The following is a 19,022-nucleotide window of genomic DNA, read 5'->3' on the forward strand; positions in this document are numbered from 1 at the left end:
GAAATCTGCGGTCTGCTAAATAATTTATTGGTCTTTCCTGCTTTAGGTAGATGTATTTATAAGTCGCACAGCAAGAGTTCACTTGTGGAACAATCCACGATGAATTGCTACGCCTATATTATCCGTATTTGTACAAATGAAGTGCGCTCTTTATTATTTAGACAGCCGCAGGGGGGAGATTACACATGATTATCCGAATATTCCAGCGATAGAAAACATTTTGAGTTTGCCAACAGTCACACAGCACGTTGCTGCCAAATATGTTTTCGTTTAAACCGCAAACTGCCGGCAAGAACCGAAGCAAAATTAACTTCGCACATTCTGGCATCTTCGAGATTTTGGATTTGGGCCACAAGGATAAGGACTTAGGGCGCTGTGCGCTATCTGATCTTATATTCCTCCTTCGAAAGGCTAGTTTAGCGGCCAAAAAACCCCAAGATTACGTCAATTGATTATTTCCCCTGAAGGGTTCTCCTTTGTAGGAGTGTTGTATAGCCTAGAGGTGGGAAAAGAAAAAAAAACACTACCGAGTGCAAAACCGCAAATTGTTGTATAGGGAAATGTTGTAAAATGCTAAAAATTTATTTTGTAATATATATAAAATGTATACACAAAATCCGTTTCCGAATCAAATTGTTTGCATCATTTGCTTTTCAACTCGCTTTTATCCAACCATTTAAGTGTATAACCTTTGTTTCGATCAGACGCGAACATTTTCTAGATCTATTGTGTGACGAAGCAGGGCGGAGCCAAATGGCCGAGTAAAAACTATCGGTTCGACCACAGTTTTATCCCCACGCGACGTTAACGCGCCATTGGCATTTTCGACGCGACAATTTTCCCAACTGCATGGCTTCATATTACACCATATATTGTATTAATTTTAACACCGCATTTGAAAGAAGGTGTTTATATAATTATAGCTAAATGGAAAGCGGTTTAATCTAAGGTGTTCCAACAAAAACCTAGGTTACACGCCTTTGCGTGTGAACCAGTATTATACATAAAATTATTTGTGCTCAACGTCGAATAATTGACTTTCCAATTATTCTAAATCTTTGCAATTATTCGAAATCTATATATCTTTACTTTTGTAACCTTTTTTCACATATAATTATAGGTTAGCCTACATTTCGCTCTCTGGATATAAATGTTTAAGTTTTTTGTAAATGTTAAGTCGACCAGACATTAAAAATACATAAATTCAATCCTCCCAGATTTTCCATTTATTAAAAACCTTTTGAATTTTGATATATTTTTCCCATGCATGCAGCAGATCTATAGGTTAGGTCTACAGAGTTGTAAATAGACTTCTGCGACAGAATTATCATAATATACCTGCCAAAAAATTGTTTAAAGAAGAAATCAAAAATGTCCAGCCGTTTCATCTTTTTCTCACCTAAGCCTCTAATCGTCGTAATCTCGTCCTCTTCGTTTCCTGCGTGATAATTCCTTACTTGATAAAGATGTTCTGCGGGTTTCACGCTCTCGTTCAATTCTTTCGATGTTGCCAGCGGACTTGCTGCGAACTCTTCTCCTGCGAATTCTCGTGTCTTCTTCGTCTCGTCTCCCCACGGACCTGTCTTCGTATTCAATATCTTCCCTTCCTAAACACATCACGAAATATTAGGTCCGTTTCAGAAGTCCAAATTTTCAAGTGCGTTAAATCAAATGCAAATAAACTTAAAAAAAGGCATTAACGTTAGGTTTGACACACGAAAACTTCGACGTCTGAAACGGAACTTCACAAATTTAGAAAAAAAGTTCTTTAAACAGTTTTATCAACTAGCAATCGGCTGGATTTTTCAAAATTTAAAACATCTCACAAACGTCAAATGCATCTGAAAAGTATGTTTACTATATGATTTAGAAATAATGTGAAAATAAAGAGCTTTTCGTTGTTCACTGAAGAAAAAATGACATTTAAACCGAAGCTATACTGCTACCGAAGTGGCCGAAATGATTGTTTGTTTTGAACATTTTCCCGCCAAAATGCCGGCGACATGTAAATCCCAATTAGGACAACTTACTGCGACTTCTGTCTCCAGTGTCGTATCTTTTGATGTTTCCAGCAGACTTGCTCCGAGTTCTTCTTTTTCGAATTCTCTCTCCTTCAATCTCGACCTCCTCGACATATTTTCCCGGATACTCTGAATCTTCTCTCCCTGCGTACATTATTTTAAAAATATAAACAAAAAAATTAGTTGAAACATTGCATTAGCCTGAAGAAAGCTTACGATTTGTACAGTTCACGTGTGTGTACCTTTCGACTTCGTTTTGCGCGGCCGTTCTTTCTTTGTTTTTTCTCCAATAACACTTGCAGACTTGCTTATCATTCTAAACTTTTGTTTAAAACGTTCTTTAATGACACTGCCTGGCTCGCTTTTCAAAGAATGCCTTCTTTGATAATGGTCTTCCGTCAAACCTTGATCGAAACCAGCATCACTTGCAGAATCAATTTGATCATCAGGCGGACCAAGCTTCCGAGATTTCGCTGCGGGATTCTTGGAAAAGTGATCCAGGGTAACGCCCTTCGGCATGATGAGATTTTCTAATGATCTCAATTCGCTAAAAATCGTCACTAGCATCTCTTTGGAGTCTGAATAATTTTTCACAATGTCGCCGGCGAATTTAACCATCTCTTCCATGGTGGATTTTTTATTTTCACCAAATTCTTTTCCGAAGCGAGTCCGGACGAGTTGGTGCGTCTCTCTGATCCTGTCGTTCATATGAACCTAAAATATTTGAAATGCTGTAATGTATCTTAAGCCCGCCGCACACGAGAGCTATCAGCTGAGCTAACGACCTCGCGAGGCAGTTATCTCAGCGCAGAAACCATCCGCACACAAGGGAAACTTGCCTTTCAAGGCGAAATCCTCACGAAAATTATCTTAACACGAGAGAAATTTGCCTATCGAGGCGAATTCCTCACTAACTTGCGTAAATCAGTAACTTGAGTAACTTGCTGAGCTAATTGCCTTGCGAGGTCTTTATCTCAGCTAATATCTCTCGTGTGCGGCGGGCTTTAATCGATCAAATTCAATGAATTGAGCCCATTCTGGGAAGATGCCCACTTAAATCCCAATTCATTATGTACAAAAGGGAAACAAACTCTTCAAACAAATAGTTCAGAACTTATACTTGAATGCAAATGATAGTAAATGCAATACCATTTCAGAGAAGATAGTTTGGCCATGTCTGTTCAGTCGATTCATAACAACCGGACTGCAGTTGCTACGAATGTATTCCCAATATTGTTTTCTTGTTTTCTCCCGCATCGAATCTTCGACGTTCAAGATGGTCTTCGCTCGTTCTATCGCTGCGTGTTCTTGAGCGTAACTGAACACGCGTTTGAACGTGTCCGTGATCATCGCTATGATGAGGTTGAGCACGATCACGAACGAAATAAACACGTATGTACACGAGAGCAGTCTGGCCATGAATGGATCCACCTTTAGGAATGGTATGATGCTGTGGTTTGTGTCCAAAACGGTCATCTGGAAGACCTGGATGTAACAAAGTTTGACGTTGATCCATCAGCACCACTGAACTGATAATACACTGGATATAGAAATACTGATCTTATACTACACTGGATATGAGAAACACTGATCTGATACTACAATGGATATTGCAACACTGATCTGATAATACACTGGATGTAGCAACACTGATCGTATATGATAGAATTACCTCATACATCACCGCCGTCATCGATCGAAAGCCCTTTGCTGGTACTGGGCTCAGACCTCCAAATAAAATCCAGAAACTGGATGCATAGGGCAAAAATATAATGACGACCAGGAACATAGATAACATGATATTACCAACCATCTTGGTGAAGGACGCGACGAACGCTCCAGTCCCTTGGAACGGTCGCACGAACTTGAGTATGCGCACCCACGTGACAATCAGCAGCGCGCACATGATGCGCACGTGTACGGTGTGTGCCTCTCGAGTGCCTTGAGAGAAAAAGACTGCATGCGAGATCGCCGAGGCGATGATCAACGTCAGTGCCACCCAGTCTATGTACACCCAACGATCGTGGGTCGCGAGCCAGCGATGCTCGAGCACGCTTTTGATTTCGCTATCGACGTATCTCGCCTCGTCTGGCCATTGCGGGTGACAGAAAGGCTTGTCACGTGAAAGCGATTTCTCGCGGTAGCTCTTCCACTGCGTCAAAGAACGGTTGGTACGAACGGTTATCACCACTTGTCTGAGAAGCTCGTACATTGTCAGCAGTAAAGCTAAGCAAGCGAGAACCATTCGCCACCATTTCTCGTGCGGGGGGTTGTAAAGCGTGTCGTGTTCCAATGGGAGGGTCACGCCCATCGCGGTCCAGATTATTGCAGAGGTCATATTCAGCACGAAGTCGAACCACGCCCAACGTCGACCGAACCTTCCCCACTTGGTCGCAATCAAGCATTGCATCACGGGATGCATGATGATTTGAACGCAGTTGCTGGCCACGGCAGCTTCCAGGGGGGTGCGCGCCGAACACCGCCCGTCGACAACACGACTGCCTTCCAGGTAGTTGAGGAAATAGTAACGCTTGTGGGTGATGTTATCCTCGGAGTAAAACTGATCCAGGGCCAGTTTGGCGACATCTGGCATCTTGATAACAAGCAGGGAGACGGCCATTTCACCATCTTTGTCGTAAACTCCAGCAGGAATACCGAGTTCGATCAGCATTCGAGCTGCTTTTGATCTGCTCATTGCCGCAGCGAGCTAAAGATTGGAAACTTCCTTTAAGTCCGTTTTCCACCAGGCGAATTTTACGCGCGAACTACAAACGCCGCAATGTGATTGGCTAGTGGTTTGAAACGACCTTTCCTGCCGACCAATCAAGATGCCGGATTTCGGTTAATGCTTCGTTACGCGTCTCGTGAGAAAATTCGCGTTGTGGAAAATGGGCTTCAACCAGGCAGACCTCATTCAGAACTTGAAACAAACGCATTGGCAACACCAGTGGCGTAGCCAGCCTGATGATTTTGTCCCGCTATGTAAATTTTGAGTATTATAAAAATTTATTGTTTTCACAGTCAATGAACATCAAAATATTAGCATAGCGGGACAAATCGTCAGGCTGGCTACGCTACTGGGCATCACACTAAATCCTCTCGCTCTTCGGCTTAACCTCACCTGGAGTGGAGTTCGTTCCTGATAATCTCTGCAGTTGACGTCAACGCCATATGCAATCAAGGCCTTCAAGCTTTTACAAGCATCGTTCTTCGCTGCAAAGTGTATCGGAGTTTGTTCCTCTCCCGTTGTTCGTATATTCACATTAGCTCCTTTGTTCACCAGAAACTCGACCATCTCAACGTAGTCTACAGCAGCAGCCACGTGTAGCGGGGCCCGGCCATATTTATCTTGCTGGTCCATGTTAGCACCTGGAAGAGAATAAAACCTAACAGTAAACCTAACTGATGATATTCAAGACAAACAGAAAGCCTCCAAGACTTTTATATCTTCGAACCTATTTTTTAGTTCTGTCCACACGCAGGACGCAGCAATTGCCCTGACTTTGGAGGGGGGGGGGGGCAAACTTATGTCGGGCGACATCCCCACCGACAAAATTTAGAATTCTAGGGCTTTTACTGAAATTCTGAAAAATAAGGGTTCCCCCAGGCTGAAGATTTGGGTAAGATTAGAGGTTTGTAACTGGTCGTCATTACTATGAGATAAGCCCCCTAACAGTTTTCTAGCCAGACTTCAACGTTTTGGGGAAATCGTTTCTCGAGCGATTGGGGAAGCGACCCACACCCCTGTCCACATTTTCTGAATATAATTCACTTCTGAAGGATACGACGACCACACTCACCATTTCGGATCAAAAATTCAGCAACGTCAGCATGCCACGATCTGGCTACTTCGTGGAAAACGGTCTGACCGTATTTATCGGTCGCGTTAATATCCGCACCGTTCTTCAGCAAACTTTGAACGAAAGCGAAGTCGAACGTGTCGTTATCGTGATTCGAGACGGCCAGTTTCGCGATGTAATGAATTAACGCGTGGTTTCGCACACGCATTCCCGTATCCATAGCTTTCCCATTCACTTTATAATCTTCGCTGTCTACCTCGCTGGTCAGCGCCGCGTGCATGACGCTCCCAGTCTTCTTGGACGCGCCAGGTATCTCCTTCAACTGTTGCTCCTGATAGTTTTTCAGCGGATTCCGTTTGTGACGTTTTGGTGTAAGACTCTTCCAGTTGGACACGACCATTTGAAGAATGTTCCTGCCCTGCTGAACTGCACGATCGCTTTTGACCTGATCTGCGTCCATTTTATCTCGAGACTCACCATCTGTCAAAGGCTATGCGGACAAAATACTCGACTTTAACTACGCCTGTAGAATTTCGCTGACCGACCGCTTCGATTCGTCGCTCAGCAAGTACCGTAAATAGAAGCAATCACCACCCTGCCAATATCAAAAATAGCGCCATTTTAGACATTGGCAGGGGGGTGATTTTGCTTCTATTATTGCCGGAGTGACGAATCATGACGAATCACTTTGATTTAAGGAGTTCAGCAAAAAAAAAACATGGAGTTGTTTCAGTGATGGGTATTCTGTGACCGAACTAGGATCCCCTAATATTTTAACGCTTAACAAATGGACTTCTAGTCAGGTTCAATATGGAAATACTTATAAAAATCAGTATTTGTGATGCCACGGCGGTTTCCAATATTTATAAAAATCAGTATTTGTGATGCCACGGCGGTTTCCAATCTTTTATTTTAAAAAGAAAGGAAAGTGCGTCGACTTTTATCGGGTTATTTATACACCGGGGAAGCAAGGAAAATTTAAACGGCCACAACAGCTATCAATGCATAATTTTACACATTAGCAAATAAACAGCTCAATTTCACAATTAATAATGCGTCCAAATATACAGTGCATTAATTTGGTCAAAATCGAGCTGTGTACTTCATGACCGTGCGAGAAACACTGACATTGTTGACGAGATTAGGAGATGATCCTGTGTTGAACAAATCGAGCGCACAATTAAACTCACGGCTTCAATATTTCAAGGTTCAAGGTGTTAATATATATTAAATAGCGATAATATGTATATTCATAGTTTGAACAGCTGAAAGACATTAAAAACAGAAATTTCTAACTAAAAGCACTGCAATAGCATCCAGTTTTTTTCGTCGCAAATTAATTTATATTAAAAATGTAACAATTACCTGAAGCTCAGAAATGTCCATGTTTCTTTAAACTTTTTGTAGGAATCGCAAAGTTTCGTCTTTGGAGTCGCGAATATCAGCTGCTGTTATCTTTCTGTTCGCATTCATTCACTTCAGCCGCAAAATATCGTGTTTATTCGATCAATATTGATAACACATATTGTCATATTTTATTAATGTGTTTAAAGGCAATTTTTAACGTGTTTTTCATCAAAGCGGGAACCGAATAGCGGGACTGCACGCCGTGCTGTTTTCACAAAGAAAAACAATTAATCCCAAAGAAAAAAGCCAAGCATTTTTCGAGGCATTCTACGGATTATGTTTAGCTTGATATGAATATAATATTAATGCGAGCTTTGCTGAAAATATCGCATATCACGGCTGAAACAAGACTTTGTATACATCTTTAAAACTTCAAAAATCTTTGGTCTAAGTTCTAACGGGAAAGGAATAGTCGCTTTATGCCTAGCGAGGACATATCGTAAAATTGATTAAAATCCTGTGAAGATCTTCGTGTATAGAATACGGGTTTCAGCAAATTCTGGTTAAACTTCAACAGTAAATGCGAATTAGTTCTGGGATTAAGTTTTGGATTATAGTTTAGATTCGGATTACGGTTAGGGTAAAGCTTCATAACACGTAGTATTTTCACTACCAAAATCTGCGAGTGTAACCTATACTTTAATCCTAAGCTAGATCATAATCCTAAATCTAACCCTTACTTTATCTCAAGGATTATATTCGAAAAGAGTTAACCCTAATCCTAAATCAAATCCTAACCTACTCTCAAGGTTGAATAGAGTTGGGTTAATCCTACATCTAACCATAAATCTAACCTAATCTCGAGGATTATAGTTGATTAGGTTAATCCTCATCCTAACCTAATCTCAAAGATTAAATATGCATATTTAGGATTTAGTAAACATGTTATTAACAAGAAAGGTCAACCCTAAGTAACAAATATAATCTAATATTCAAAACGTCGTTTACACAACGAAACTAAACATAAAAAGTAATATAATAAAATTAGAAAAATATTATAATAATATAAGAAAATAACAAAAAGTTTGGGGTCTATTACTCAGGCTTTATGTGACAATGGAAAACAAAGGACAGCAATTACTGGCACGAGGGGCAAACTGAAACTTTTTCAAAAAAATTTAGTCTGCCCCAGGCCTAAAAAATTATTCGGGGTCAAATATCCAAAAAATAGAAACTATATTACGAAACTATATTATAGAAACTATATCATTAAATAGAAACTATATAAACTATATTATTATAAAATGTAAGGTTGAATCTATGATTTCTTCTTACAAAGGTCACAAGCATATAAGCCTTCTCTCAAGTGTACACATCTGTTCTTTGATGACTAACCAAACTACTACCCTGTGAAAATCTCTTCTTACAAACATCACATTCATAAGGTTTCTTCTATCCAGTGTGTGTTCTTTGATGACTAACCAAATTACTACCACGTGAAAATCTCTTCTTACAAACATCACATTCATAAGGTTTCTCTCCAGTGTGTGTTCTTTGATGACTAACCAAACTACTACCATCAGAAAATCTCTTCTTACAGACATCACATGGATAAGGTTTCTCTCCAGTGTGTGTTCTTTCATGAATAACCAAACTACTACCCTGTGAAAATCCCTTTTTACAAACATTACACTCATAAGGTTTCTCTCCAGTGTGTGTTCTTTGATGACTAACCAAATGACTACCATGTGAAAATCTCTTCTTACAAATATCACATTCATAAGGTTTCTCTCCAGTATGTGTTCTTTGATGACTAATCAAAATACTACGCTGGGAAAATCTCTTCTTACAAACACCACATTCATAAGGTTTCTCCCCAGTGTGTGTTCTTTGATGTTTAACCAAATTACTACCATGTGAAAATCTCTTCTTACACACATCACATTCATTAAGTTTCTCTTCAGTGTGTGTTCTTTGGTGTCTAACCAAACTACTAGCCTGTGAAAATCTCTTCTTACAAACATTACATTCATAAGGTTTCTCTCCAGTGTGTGTTCTTTGGTGTCTAACCAAAACACTACCATCAAAGAATCTCATCTTACAAACATCACATTCATAAGGTTTCTCCCCAGTGTGTGTTCTTTGATGTCTAACCAAACTACTACTATGCGAAAATCTCTTCTTAAAAACATCACATTCATGAAGTTTCTCTTCAGTGTGTGTTCTTTGATGACTAACCAAATGACCACTCTGTGAAAATCTTTTCTTACAAACATCACATTCATAAGGTTTCTCTCCTGTGTGTGTTCTTTGATGTCTAACCAAACTACTACCACGTGAAAATCTCATCTCACAAATATAACATTCATAAGGTTTCTCTCCAGAGTGTGTTGTTTTATGCCTAAATAAAATACTACCATAAGAAAATCTCATCTTACAAACATCACATTCATGAAGTTTGTGTGTTCCTTCTCTTCTTGCAGGATTCAAGCTGCTCATTGCCTCAGCCTCACTCTGAACAATCCAAGCGACGTGAAATTCTAACTTCTGAATACTAGATTATGGACGAGCAGTGGCGTAGCTAGGATTTAGAACATGTCCCGCCGGATGACACAAATAAGGGGGGTCCGGGGGGATTCTCCCCCGGAAAATTTTTGAATCTAGACCCTCGGAAATGGCATTTTCGGCGATTTTGAGATTGTTAAGAGGCTAATATGCAGTGCTATAAAACACCCCTGAAATATAAAATTTGCGCGTAGATGTCTCAAATTTTTCCTTCTCGGTTGAACTTTGCACTAGTATTTTCTAACAATTCAGGCTCAGAGTTCTCTGTAGTTCTAAAGTATGCGTTCGGCAGGAAAAAACCGAAAAATTGCCTATGCAGAACATGAAAACACTCATCATAGCCCAAATATATACTAAGAATAAAAAAGGAAACACTTTCAACATGCTGCATTTATTTCTAAGATGTAAAAGTTACCGTCCGAAGACGTCAATTATTATATTTTTGAATTGCCCAAAAACTCAAACTCAACCGCAGGTGCTGAGGTGCACGTGGGTATCTCCCCAAATAGAACATTAAAAAAGTGTGGATGTATGCCTTAACAAAATGAGGTCACCACTAAAGTGGGTATCTCCCCAACATTAAAAAAGTGTGGATGTATACTTTAACAAAATGAGGTCACCACTAAAGTGGGTATCTCCCCAAATAGAACATTAAAAATGTGGATGTATGCCTTAACAAAATGAGGTCACCACTAAAGTGGGTATCTCCCCAACATTAAAAAAGTGTGGATGTATACTTTAACAAAATGAGGTCACCACTAAAGTGGGTATCTCCTCAACATTAAAAAAGTGTGGATGTATGCCTTAACAAAAAGGGGTCACCACTACTGTGGATATCTCCCCACAGTTCTATTATTAGAAAAATATTAGTTAGATAGCCCTAAAAGGAAAATCATTTAAAAAAATAATGAAGTATCATTTAAAAAGAAATGGAAGCCTCCTGGGTTTTTCAACAAATTTCTTGATAATGTGCTCATGCAAGGTATTGTCATCTTCTAAAAGCTTTATGATATCTTTGTGAATAGAAATCCTACAAAGAGAACTGAGTCGGGCCTGGCCCATCCTGTTTCTTAAATATCCCTTAACCCTTTTTAAACAGGAAAATGATCTTTCAACTGATGCACTTGACACAGCTAAGACCCCATTCATTTTGAATAACTTGACAGCTTCTGGTAAACTAGACTGAAGATTAAATTGAAATATATATTTAAGAACTTCATTACTAGACTCCTTATGGAAGTCCTTATCATTGTAAATAAAACTAAGTTGACTCTGAAGCATTGAGAGATCAAAAAGGCTTCCATACATTTCCTTGAGAAGGGTTATTTTCTCAGGAGGAGGAACTCCATTCCAAGTTGAAAAAACCTTTGGATTTACCAGATCTAAAAACTCAAATTGTTTCATATCTTGGAATCTCTCACTTAACATTCCTACAATGGAATCAATTATCTCAAAATAAAGGGCTTTGTAATTATGTTTTTTGTCTGCTTTACTTGCAGGTTGACCTACTTTATCTACCGCTTCTTGATAAAATTTACCAAACTCTTCATTGGTACGAAGAGAAGAAACAAAATTCTTAAAACTTTCAATCTTGCTTATGCCATAGCTAAAGTCTGTACCTGTACTCTGAAGCACTGAATACAAAATAGAAGACTGCTCTAAAATTTTGTAAAAAACACATACTAAAAAACAAAAGAGAAAACTGTTAAGATAGTGCAGTAAGCCACTAACCTTACTCAATGATTCATCATCCCAACCATTGGTTGATCTGTTATTCCTTCAAAAAGTTCTAAAAGTTTCTCATAATTATTATACAAAACCTTAACAACACGGGCTCGATAATACCATCTGGTATCACCAGGGCTAGGGAACTCAAGATTATGGGAGGTCAGAAATGCCTTCCTTCTAGGGGCATTACTTGTGAAAGTACAAAAGCCACCTATATTGATAAAAAAATTTTGACAGGGGGAATAGATGAGGCAGACTGACACAAACAAGATTTAACCTGTGAGCTGCACAATGGACAAAATGGGCAAAAGGATACTCTTGACGAACCAAAGTTGAACACCATTAATGTGGCCAGACATGACAGAAGCACCATCATAAGTTTGCATTATAAGCTTCTCCTTCATAGTAGAAAACTGACCAAGTTTATCTTTCACAACTTCTGATATTGCAGGAGCAGTCCTATTCATACTCACATCCACAAATCCTAATTGTCTTTCAACAATTTCACCCTTATCTAAACGTCCAATTATACTTACCTGCTCTTTGGTAGAAACATCAGAGGTCTCATCAACCTGCACACTGATAAAAGTACAATCATCTATCTCCTTCATAATTACATCATCAATAACAGAATCAATACAATTAATTAAATCATTTTGAATTTCAGGAGACACCCCAGTAAAACGCCCACCCCTTCCAGATTCAGCCAACCTACCATGCAGTCTTCGTTCAAATACAGAATCAAACTTGGCAAAGGACTCAAGCAACTCTCTATAATTTCCTTTATTCAAACTATCTTCTTTCTCATCGTGACCCCTGAATGCCAACTCCTGTTTTGATAAATATAGTACTGCTTCGGTCTCAGTCTTAAGGATCTCCCGATTTTGTCTTACCTCTTCATTGTGCCTTTGAATTTCATCCCTTCTTGCTTGCGAAAGAAGAGAATCCACTCCCACATTCACCCCAAACATTTTCCACATCTTGTAGGCAGCCAAGTGTGACTTGGACTTTTCATGCTTTTTCCCATCTGACATCAAGCTTCTCATGTCCGTATAGCCAGTCTTCGTCCATGTGGGTGACGTTCCCGGACAGAACAAAAGACATGGCCAACAGAACAATTTTGCTAAAACAGAGCTGCCACAAAGCCAATCCTTTTTAGAGTACCACTCCTTCATGAATGACCTCCCTTATTCTTAATATTTAAATTTGGAGTTGGTCGTTCCTTGACAATAACATTTTGTTCAACAGTTGGTCGAACAGAAAAAGATCTCATCAACAAAGCATTTACAATATCAGATACACATGATTGAACAGAAACAGGATTGGTCACGCTTGTTGATGCCATTGTATTTATGCAAATCTCAAGGAGAAAGGACAATAACAAATATGAATATATGAATACCTACCGTCACGGTTGTGTGTGTACTCACGCAGAAAACTTCGTAAGAAAGGCTGAATATTAACAACCTCCGCCTTTATAAAATAGCGGGACTTCGGCATTGAAATCGGCCGTTCTGAGCAAGCGCTGCGTTAGTTATCCAACCAGAAACGAGAATTTCTTTAATAAATAGTATTGCAAATTCCGCCATTTCAAAATCGGCGGAACACGGGACAGAATCGCGCGAGTAAACAACGAAACTGCGTGGAAATTAGCTAATCGTCAATTTCCGTTGTTTCGTAAGACAAGTAGACTGCTGCAAAATTGCGTAAAATGCATAAAATAAGTAATGAAAGCACTGAAAATTTTTTCGAAATAAGTAATGATCTAATTGCGATTTTAGTTAATTAGTTAGTCTAATTTTTAGGACATTTTTTGTCCCGCCGGGCGGGATAGCGGGACCGCTAGCTACGCCACTGTGGACGAGTTATATCCCTCAGTATTTACACAAAGTGTTAATACGTATATAGAGATGTCCTGGCTTTTGTGAAACGAAAATAATCGAGACAAGAGAATACGATTTGATTGTTTTCAGTTTGATTGAAATCCAAGCTCCTTGCTGTTTGAAACAGTTCACTGGTTTGAAATCATCACGTTACGCGCTAGAGTATAACGAAAGTAATTACGGAATCCGCTGATTTTTTTCAAACACTCTGACCTATATTTCACGCTGGACTATCAACTCGATGGGACGTATTTGTTGTAAACCTGGACCAGGGGTACGGTTTTTAATTTATTTCTTGTGTCAATGCGTCTGGTATTGTATTTGAGACATCAATCAACGAAGTACAGAATAACGCATCAAGTAGGCATACATGAGGCTAACACGAAGTTTGATTGGCTCTCGTTAGCTTTGCCGCCTTTGCGTAGCCAATCAAACATCAGGCTTTGGTCATCCGCGTTTGGTCACTTTGGTGGAGCTCATTGCTTTCTACTTTCTAGTTAGAATACTTGTAATTTTATAATTCAAAGACAAATATACCACAAAAACTTACAACATAACATTATGTTCTGAAATGTCTACCATAACTTACAATATCAAAAAATATAATATTGTTTATTGTTATGAACACACAAAGCTTAAGGTGGCTCCCTGAAGTTTCTTGAAATTCTTGAAACCAAAAATATGAACAAAAGAATTGTAAAAGCTAAATTTATCTTGTTAATGTTAATGTTACCATACCATGTTACGTTCTGCAAAAATATTTTTCAGTTCTACTTCTGGTAAGGTTAATTATTGGTTTCATATTCCATCGATCACAAGATAAATGAAAGTCTTCATTCATTTTATGAATGTTGTGCTGTTTCAAAAATCTAAAGTTCTCAATGACATCTCTCTAGATAATGTGCATTCTTTATGTTTTTTGAAATTGCCTAAAAAGTCTATTTAAAAAGACACACTGTTCCTAGTTTTTTTCTCCTTTCCAGTGTGTGTTTTTTATGTCTAAGCAGACTACAACCATAAGAAAATTCCTTCTTACAAACATCACATTAATAAGGTTTCTCTCAAATGTGTTTTCTTTGATGTGTAAGCAAATTACCACTCTGTGAAAATCTCTTCTTACAAACATCACATTCAAAAGGTTTGTCTCCAGTGTGTGTTTTTTGATGTGTAACCAAATGACCGCTCTGTGAAAATCTCTTTTTACAAACATCACATTCATAAGGTTTCTCTCCAGTGTGTGTTCTTTGATGTGTAAGCAAATGACCAACATGTGAAAATCTCTTCTTACAAACATCACATTCATAAGGTTTCTCTCCAGTGTGTTTTCTTTGATGTGCAACGAAGCCACTACGATGTGAAAATCTCTTCTTACAAACATCACATTCATAAGGTTTGTCTCCAGTGTGAATTCTTTGATGACTAATCAAATTACTACCACATGAAAATTTCTTCTTACAAACATCACATTCATAAGGTTTCTCTCCAGTGTGTGTGCTTTGATGACTAATGAAACTACTACGATGTGAAAATGCCTTCTTACAAATATCACATTCATAAAGTTTCTCTCCAGTGTGTGTTCTTTGATGACTAACCAAATTACTACCACGCGAAAATGTCTGCTTACAAACATCACATTCATAAGGCTTGTCTCCAGTGTGTGTTTTTTGATGTGCAACCAAATTACCGCTGTATGAAAATCTCTTCTTACAAACATCACATTCATAAGGTTTGTCTCCAGTGTGTGTTCTTTGATGTCTAAGCAAATGACCAACCTGTGAAAATCTCTTCTTACAAACATCACATTCATAAGGTTTTTCTCCAGTGTGTGTTCTTTGATGTCTCAGCAAACTACCAACCTGTGAAAATCTCTTTTTACAAACATCACATTCATAAGGTTTCTCTCCAATGTGTTTTCTTTGATGTATAACCAAACTACTACCATGCGGAAATCTCTTCTTACAAACATCACATTCATAAGGTTTCTCTCCAGTGTGTGTTCTTTGATGAGTAACCAAACTACTACCATGTGAAAACCTCTTTTTACAAACATCACACTCAAAAGGTTTCTCTCCAGTGTGTGTTCTTTGATGACTAACCAAATGACTATCCCGTGAAAATCTCTTCTTACAAACATCACATTCATAAGAATTTTCTCCAGTGTGTGTTCTTTGATGACTAATCAAACTACTACGCTGTGAAAATCTCTTCTTACAAACATCACATTCATAAGGTTTCTCTCCAGTGTGTGTTCTTTGATGTCTAACCAAATGACTACCACGTGAAAATCTCTTTTTACAAGCATCACATTCATAAGGTTTCTCTCCAGTGTGTTTTCTTTGATGTGCAACGAAGCCACTACGATGTGAAAATCTCTTCTCACAAACATCACATTCATAAGGTTTCTCTCCAGTGTGTGTTCTTTTATGACTAATCAAACCACTACCCTGTGAAAATCTCTTCTTACAAACATCACACTCATAAGGTTTCTCTCCAGTGTGTGTTCTTTGATGTGTAACGAAACCACTACGATGTGAAAATCTCTTCTTACAAACATCACATTCATAAGGTTTCTCTCCAGTGTGTGTTCTTTGATGTTTAACCAAATCACTATTACGTGAAAATCTCTTTTTACAAACATCACATTCATAAGGTTTCTCTCCAGTGTGGGTTCTTTGATGTCTAATTAAATGACTATGACATGAAAATCTCTTCTTACAAACATCACATTCATAAGGTTTCTCTCCAGTGTGTGTTCTTTGATGACTAACCAAACTACTACCATGTGAAAATCTCTTTTTACAAACATCACATTCATAAGATTTCTCTTCGGTGTGTGTACTTTGATGTCTAACCAAATGACTACCACGTGAAAATCTCTTTTCACAAATATCACATTCATAAGGTTTCTCTCCAGTGTGTGTTCTTTGATGTATAACCAAATGACTACCACGTGAAAATCTCTTCTTACAAACATCACATTCATGAAGTTTGTGTGTTCCTTCTCTTCTTGCAGGATTCAAGCTGCTCATTGCCTCAGCCTCACTCTGAACAATCCAAGCGACGTGAAATTCTAACTTCTGAATACTAGATTATGGACGAGTTATATCCCTCAGTATTTACACAAAGTGTTAATACGTATATAGAGATGTCCTGGCTTTTGTGAAACGAAAATAATCGAGACAAGAGAATACGATTTGATTGTTTTCAGTTTGATTGAAATCCAAGCTCCTTGCTGTTTGAAACAGTTCACTGGTTTGAAATCATCACGTTACGCGCTAGAGTATAACGAAAGTAATTACGGAATCCGCTGATTTTTTTCAAACACTCTGACCTATATTTCACGCTGGACTATCAACTCGATGGGACGTATTTGTTGTAAACCTGGACCAGGGGTACGGTTTTTAATTTATTTCTTGTGTCAATGCGTCTGGTATTGTATTTGAGACATCAATCAACGAAGTACAGAATAACGCATCAAGTAGGCATACATGAGGCTAACACGAAGTTTGATTGGCTCTCGTTAGCTTTGCCGCCTTTGCGTAGCCAATCAAACATCAGGCTTTGGTCATCCGCGTTTGGTCACTTTGGTGGAGCTCATTGCTTTCTACTTTCTAGTTAGAATACTTGTAATTTTATAATTCAAAGACAAATATACCACAAAAACTTACAACATAACATTATGTTCTGAAATGTCTACCATAACTTACAATATCAAAAAATATAATATTGTTTATTGTTATGAACACACAAAGCTTAAGGTGGCTCCCTGAAGTTTCTTGAAATTCTTGAAACCAAAAATATGAACAAAAGAATTGTAAAAGCTAAATTTATCTTGTTAATGTTAATGTTACCATACCATGTTATGTTCTCCAAAAGTATTTTTCAGTTCTACTTCTGGTAAGGTTAATTAATTATTGGTTTGTCATTCCATCGATCACAAGATAAATGAAAGTCTTCATTCATTTTATGAATTTTGTGCTGTTTTGAAAATCTAAACTTCTCAATGACATCTCTCTAGATAGTGTGCATTCTTTATGTTTTTTGAAATTGCCTAAAAAGTCTATTGCAACAGTATCCCTGTTTGTAGGTTTTTTCTCCTCTCCATTGTGTGTTTTTTATATGTATAAACAGACTACTACCATAAGAAAATTCCTTCTTACAAACATCACATTCATAAGGTTTCTCTCAAATGTGTTTTCTTTGATGACTAACCAAATTACTATCTTGTGAAAATCTCTTCTTACAAACATCACATTCATAAGGTTTCTCTCCAGTGTGTCCTTTGATAACTAACCAAATTAGCAGCATTTGAAAATCTCTTCTTACAAATGTCACATACATAAGGCTTCTCTCCAGTGTGTGATCTTTGATGACTAATCGAACTACTACCAGGTGAAAATCTCTGCTTATAAAACATGAATGTGATGTTTGTAAGAAGAGATTTTCACGTGGTAGTGTAAATCTCTTCTTACAAACGTCACATTGATAAGGTTTCTCTCCAGTGTGTGTTCTTTGATGACTAATCAAACAACTACCACGTGAAAATCTCTTCTTACGAACATCACATTTATGATTTATATGGTTTCTCTTCAGTGTGTGCTGTTTGATGTGTAAGCAAATTACCAAAATAACCCTCAGTATTTACAAAGTGTTAATACGTATGTAGAGATGTTTTGTATGGCAAGCCATACTGGACAAAAGCATACCGAGAATTGCAAATGATAGTCGAAAAGTGCACACATTAGTTGAGAATTGAATACTATTGTTGAGAAAAGTGCAATCAATACCCCAGAAATTTGTACGCGACGCTTGAGAAGTGTGCACTATAGGTTAGTAATGCATACAATGGGCAAGAAGTGCACGCAGTGGTCGAGAAGTTGCACGCGATAGTCGAGATTTTCGCCTGTCCTGTGGGTCAGCGGTTATCAATAAAAAATCGGATATCTCCGAACATATTCGTCGCCGGTGATCGGAAAATGTCGATATAGTGCCAGATACTGCCAATTGCCAAATAATTGAAAGATGTGATATCCCTTTTTCTTTGATAAAAAATGGGTGATAATGTGACTGAACTTGACGCTATCAACGATTTGTTAAGTAACTGTCGGGTAATGCGGTGTGACAGAGATAATTCAAGAGCAGAGTATTACATAAACAAAATGGAGGATTATATTCAAATTTTAGTTTCAATGAAAACTACTGTAGCAGAAAATGCGGATGCAAATTTTTCCAACACTGACCTATATTTTACACTGGACTATGAATCGTTATCGAAAAAAGGTGATTAGATTTCCGTGAGGCCAAAAAGTGAAGCCAAAGATGGCGGAAATTGAAGCGCTATAGTACGTCAGTTTTAGTCTCCTGCGTGGAAACATTTGAGACTAAACAAAATTTCTTATTCATGTTGTGGATATTATCCCAACAAAATGCTTAGGCATTTAAACTCTAACAATTACATTGTTATGGGTGATTTTAATAGTTTTCGTTTTTTTTGAGACACCCTGTAGACATTTCAAGTATACCTCTAATGCACCACGACCGATGCGATTTGTTATGATTGAAGAACGAAAAATTACATCAATTAAACGAAACGGATCTCCGTAGTTATATTTCCTACATCCAGTGTATTAACAGATCAGTGGGCTGAATGCGCAGAACCAGAATTCACTGGCGCAGAA

The 19,022-nt window shown here is 38.2% G+C and overlaps 3 protein-coding genes and 1 pseudogene across 4 annotated transcripts; all 4 read right to left on the reverse strand.

Annotated features, from left to right (window-relative positions):
- Positions 1-1,190: 1,190 nt before the first annotated feature.
- Positions 1,191-7,317, reverse strand: LOC114525968 (transient receptor potential cation channel subfamily A member 1-like). 2 transcript variants are annotated; one of them, XM_028547434.1, is made up of 8 exons: positions 7,187-7,317; positions 5,822-6,311; positions 5,143-5,390; positions 3,694-4,728; positions 3,171-3,506; positions 2,264-2,735; positions 2,031-2,165; positions 1,191-1,607 (listed from the first exon to the last, which is right to left on the reverse strand). In XM_028547434.1, exons 1-8 carry the CDS (start codon positions 7,205-7,207, stop codon positions 1,408-1,410), a joined length of 2,937 nt encoding a protein of 978 aa, XP_028403235.1. In that variant the 5' UTR covers positions 7,208-7,317; the 3' UTR covers positions 1,191-1,407. The 2 variants fall into 2 exon arrangements, with proteins under 2 accessions (XP_028403235.1, XP_028403236.1); XM_028547435.1 differs by having other exon boundaries at positions 5,822-6,416; positions 7,187-7,212.
- A 943-nt stretch (positions 7,318-8,260) lies between these two features.
- LOC114525924 lies at positions 8,261-10,374 on the reverse strand (annotated as a pseudogene).
- Positions 10,375-10,648: 274 nt separating this feature from the next.
- LOC114525891 lies at positions 10,649-12,507 on the reverse strand. Its single transcript, XM_028547352.1, has 2 exons — positions 11,778-12,507; positions 10,649-11,415 (listed from the first exon to the last, which is right to left on the reverse strand). The coding sequence occupies exons 1-2, from the start codon at positions 12,505-12,507 to the stop codon at positions 10,649-10,651; spliced, it is 1,497 nt and encodes a 498-aa protein (XP_028403153.1).
- Positions 12,508-14,072: 1,565 nt separating this feature from the next.
- LOC114525923 (zinc finger protein 271-like) lies at positions 14,073-16,840 on the reverse strand. Its single transcript, XM_028547382.1, has one exon. The coding sequence runs from the start codon at positions 16,371-16,373 to the stop codon at positions 14,406-14,408; it is 1,968 nt and encodes a 655-aa protein (XP_028403183.1). The 5' UTR covers positions 16,374-16,840; the 3' UTR covers positions 14,073-14,405.
- Positions 16,841-19,022: the final 2,182 nt, after the last annotated feature.

This window comes from Dendronephthya gigantea, unplaced genomic scaffold (assembly GCF_004324835.1).
Source record: "Dendronephthya gigantea isolate DGI-Jeju-01 unplaced genomic scaffold, DenGig_1.0 000036F, whole genome shotgun sequence".
NCBI classification, from domain to species: Eukaryota; Metazoa; Cnidaria; class Anthozoa; order Malacalcyonacea; family Nephtheidae; genus Dendronephthya; species Dendronephthya gigantea.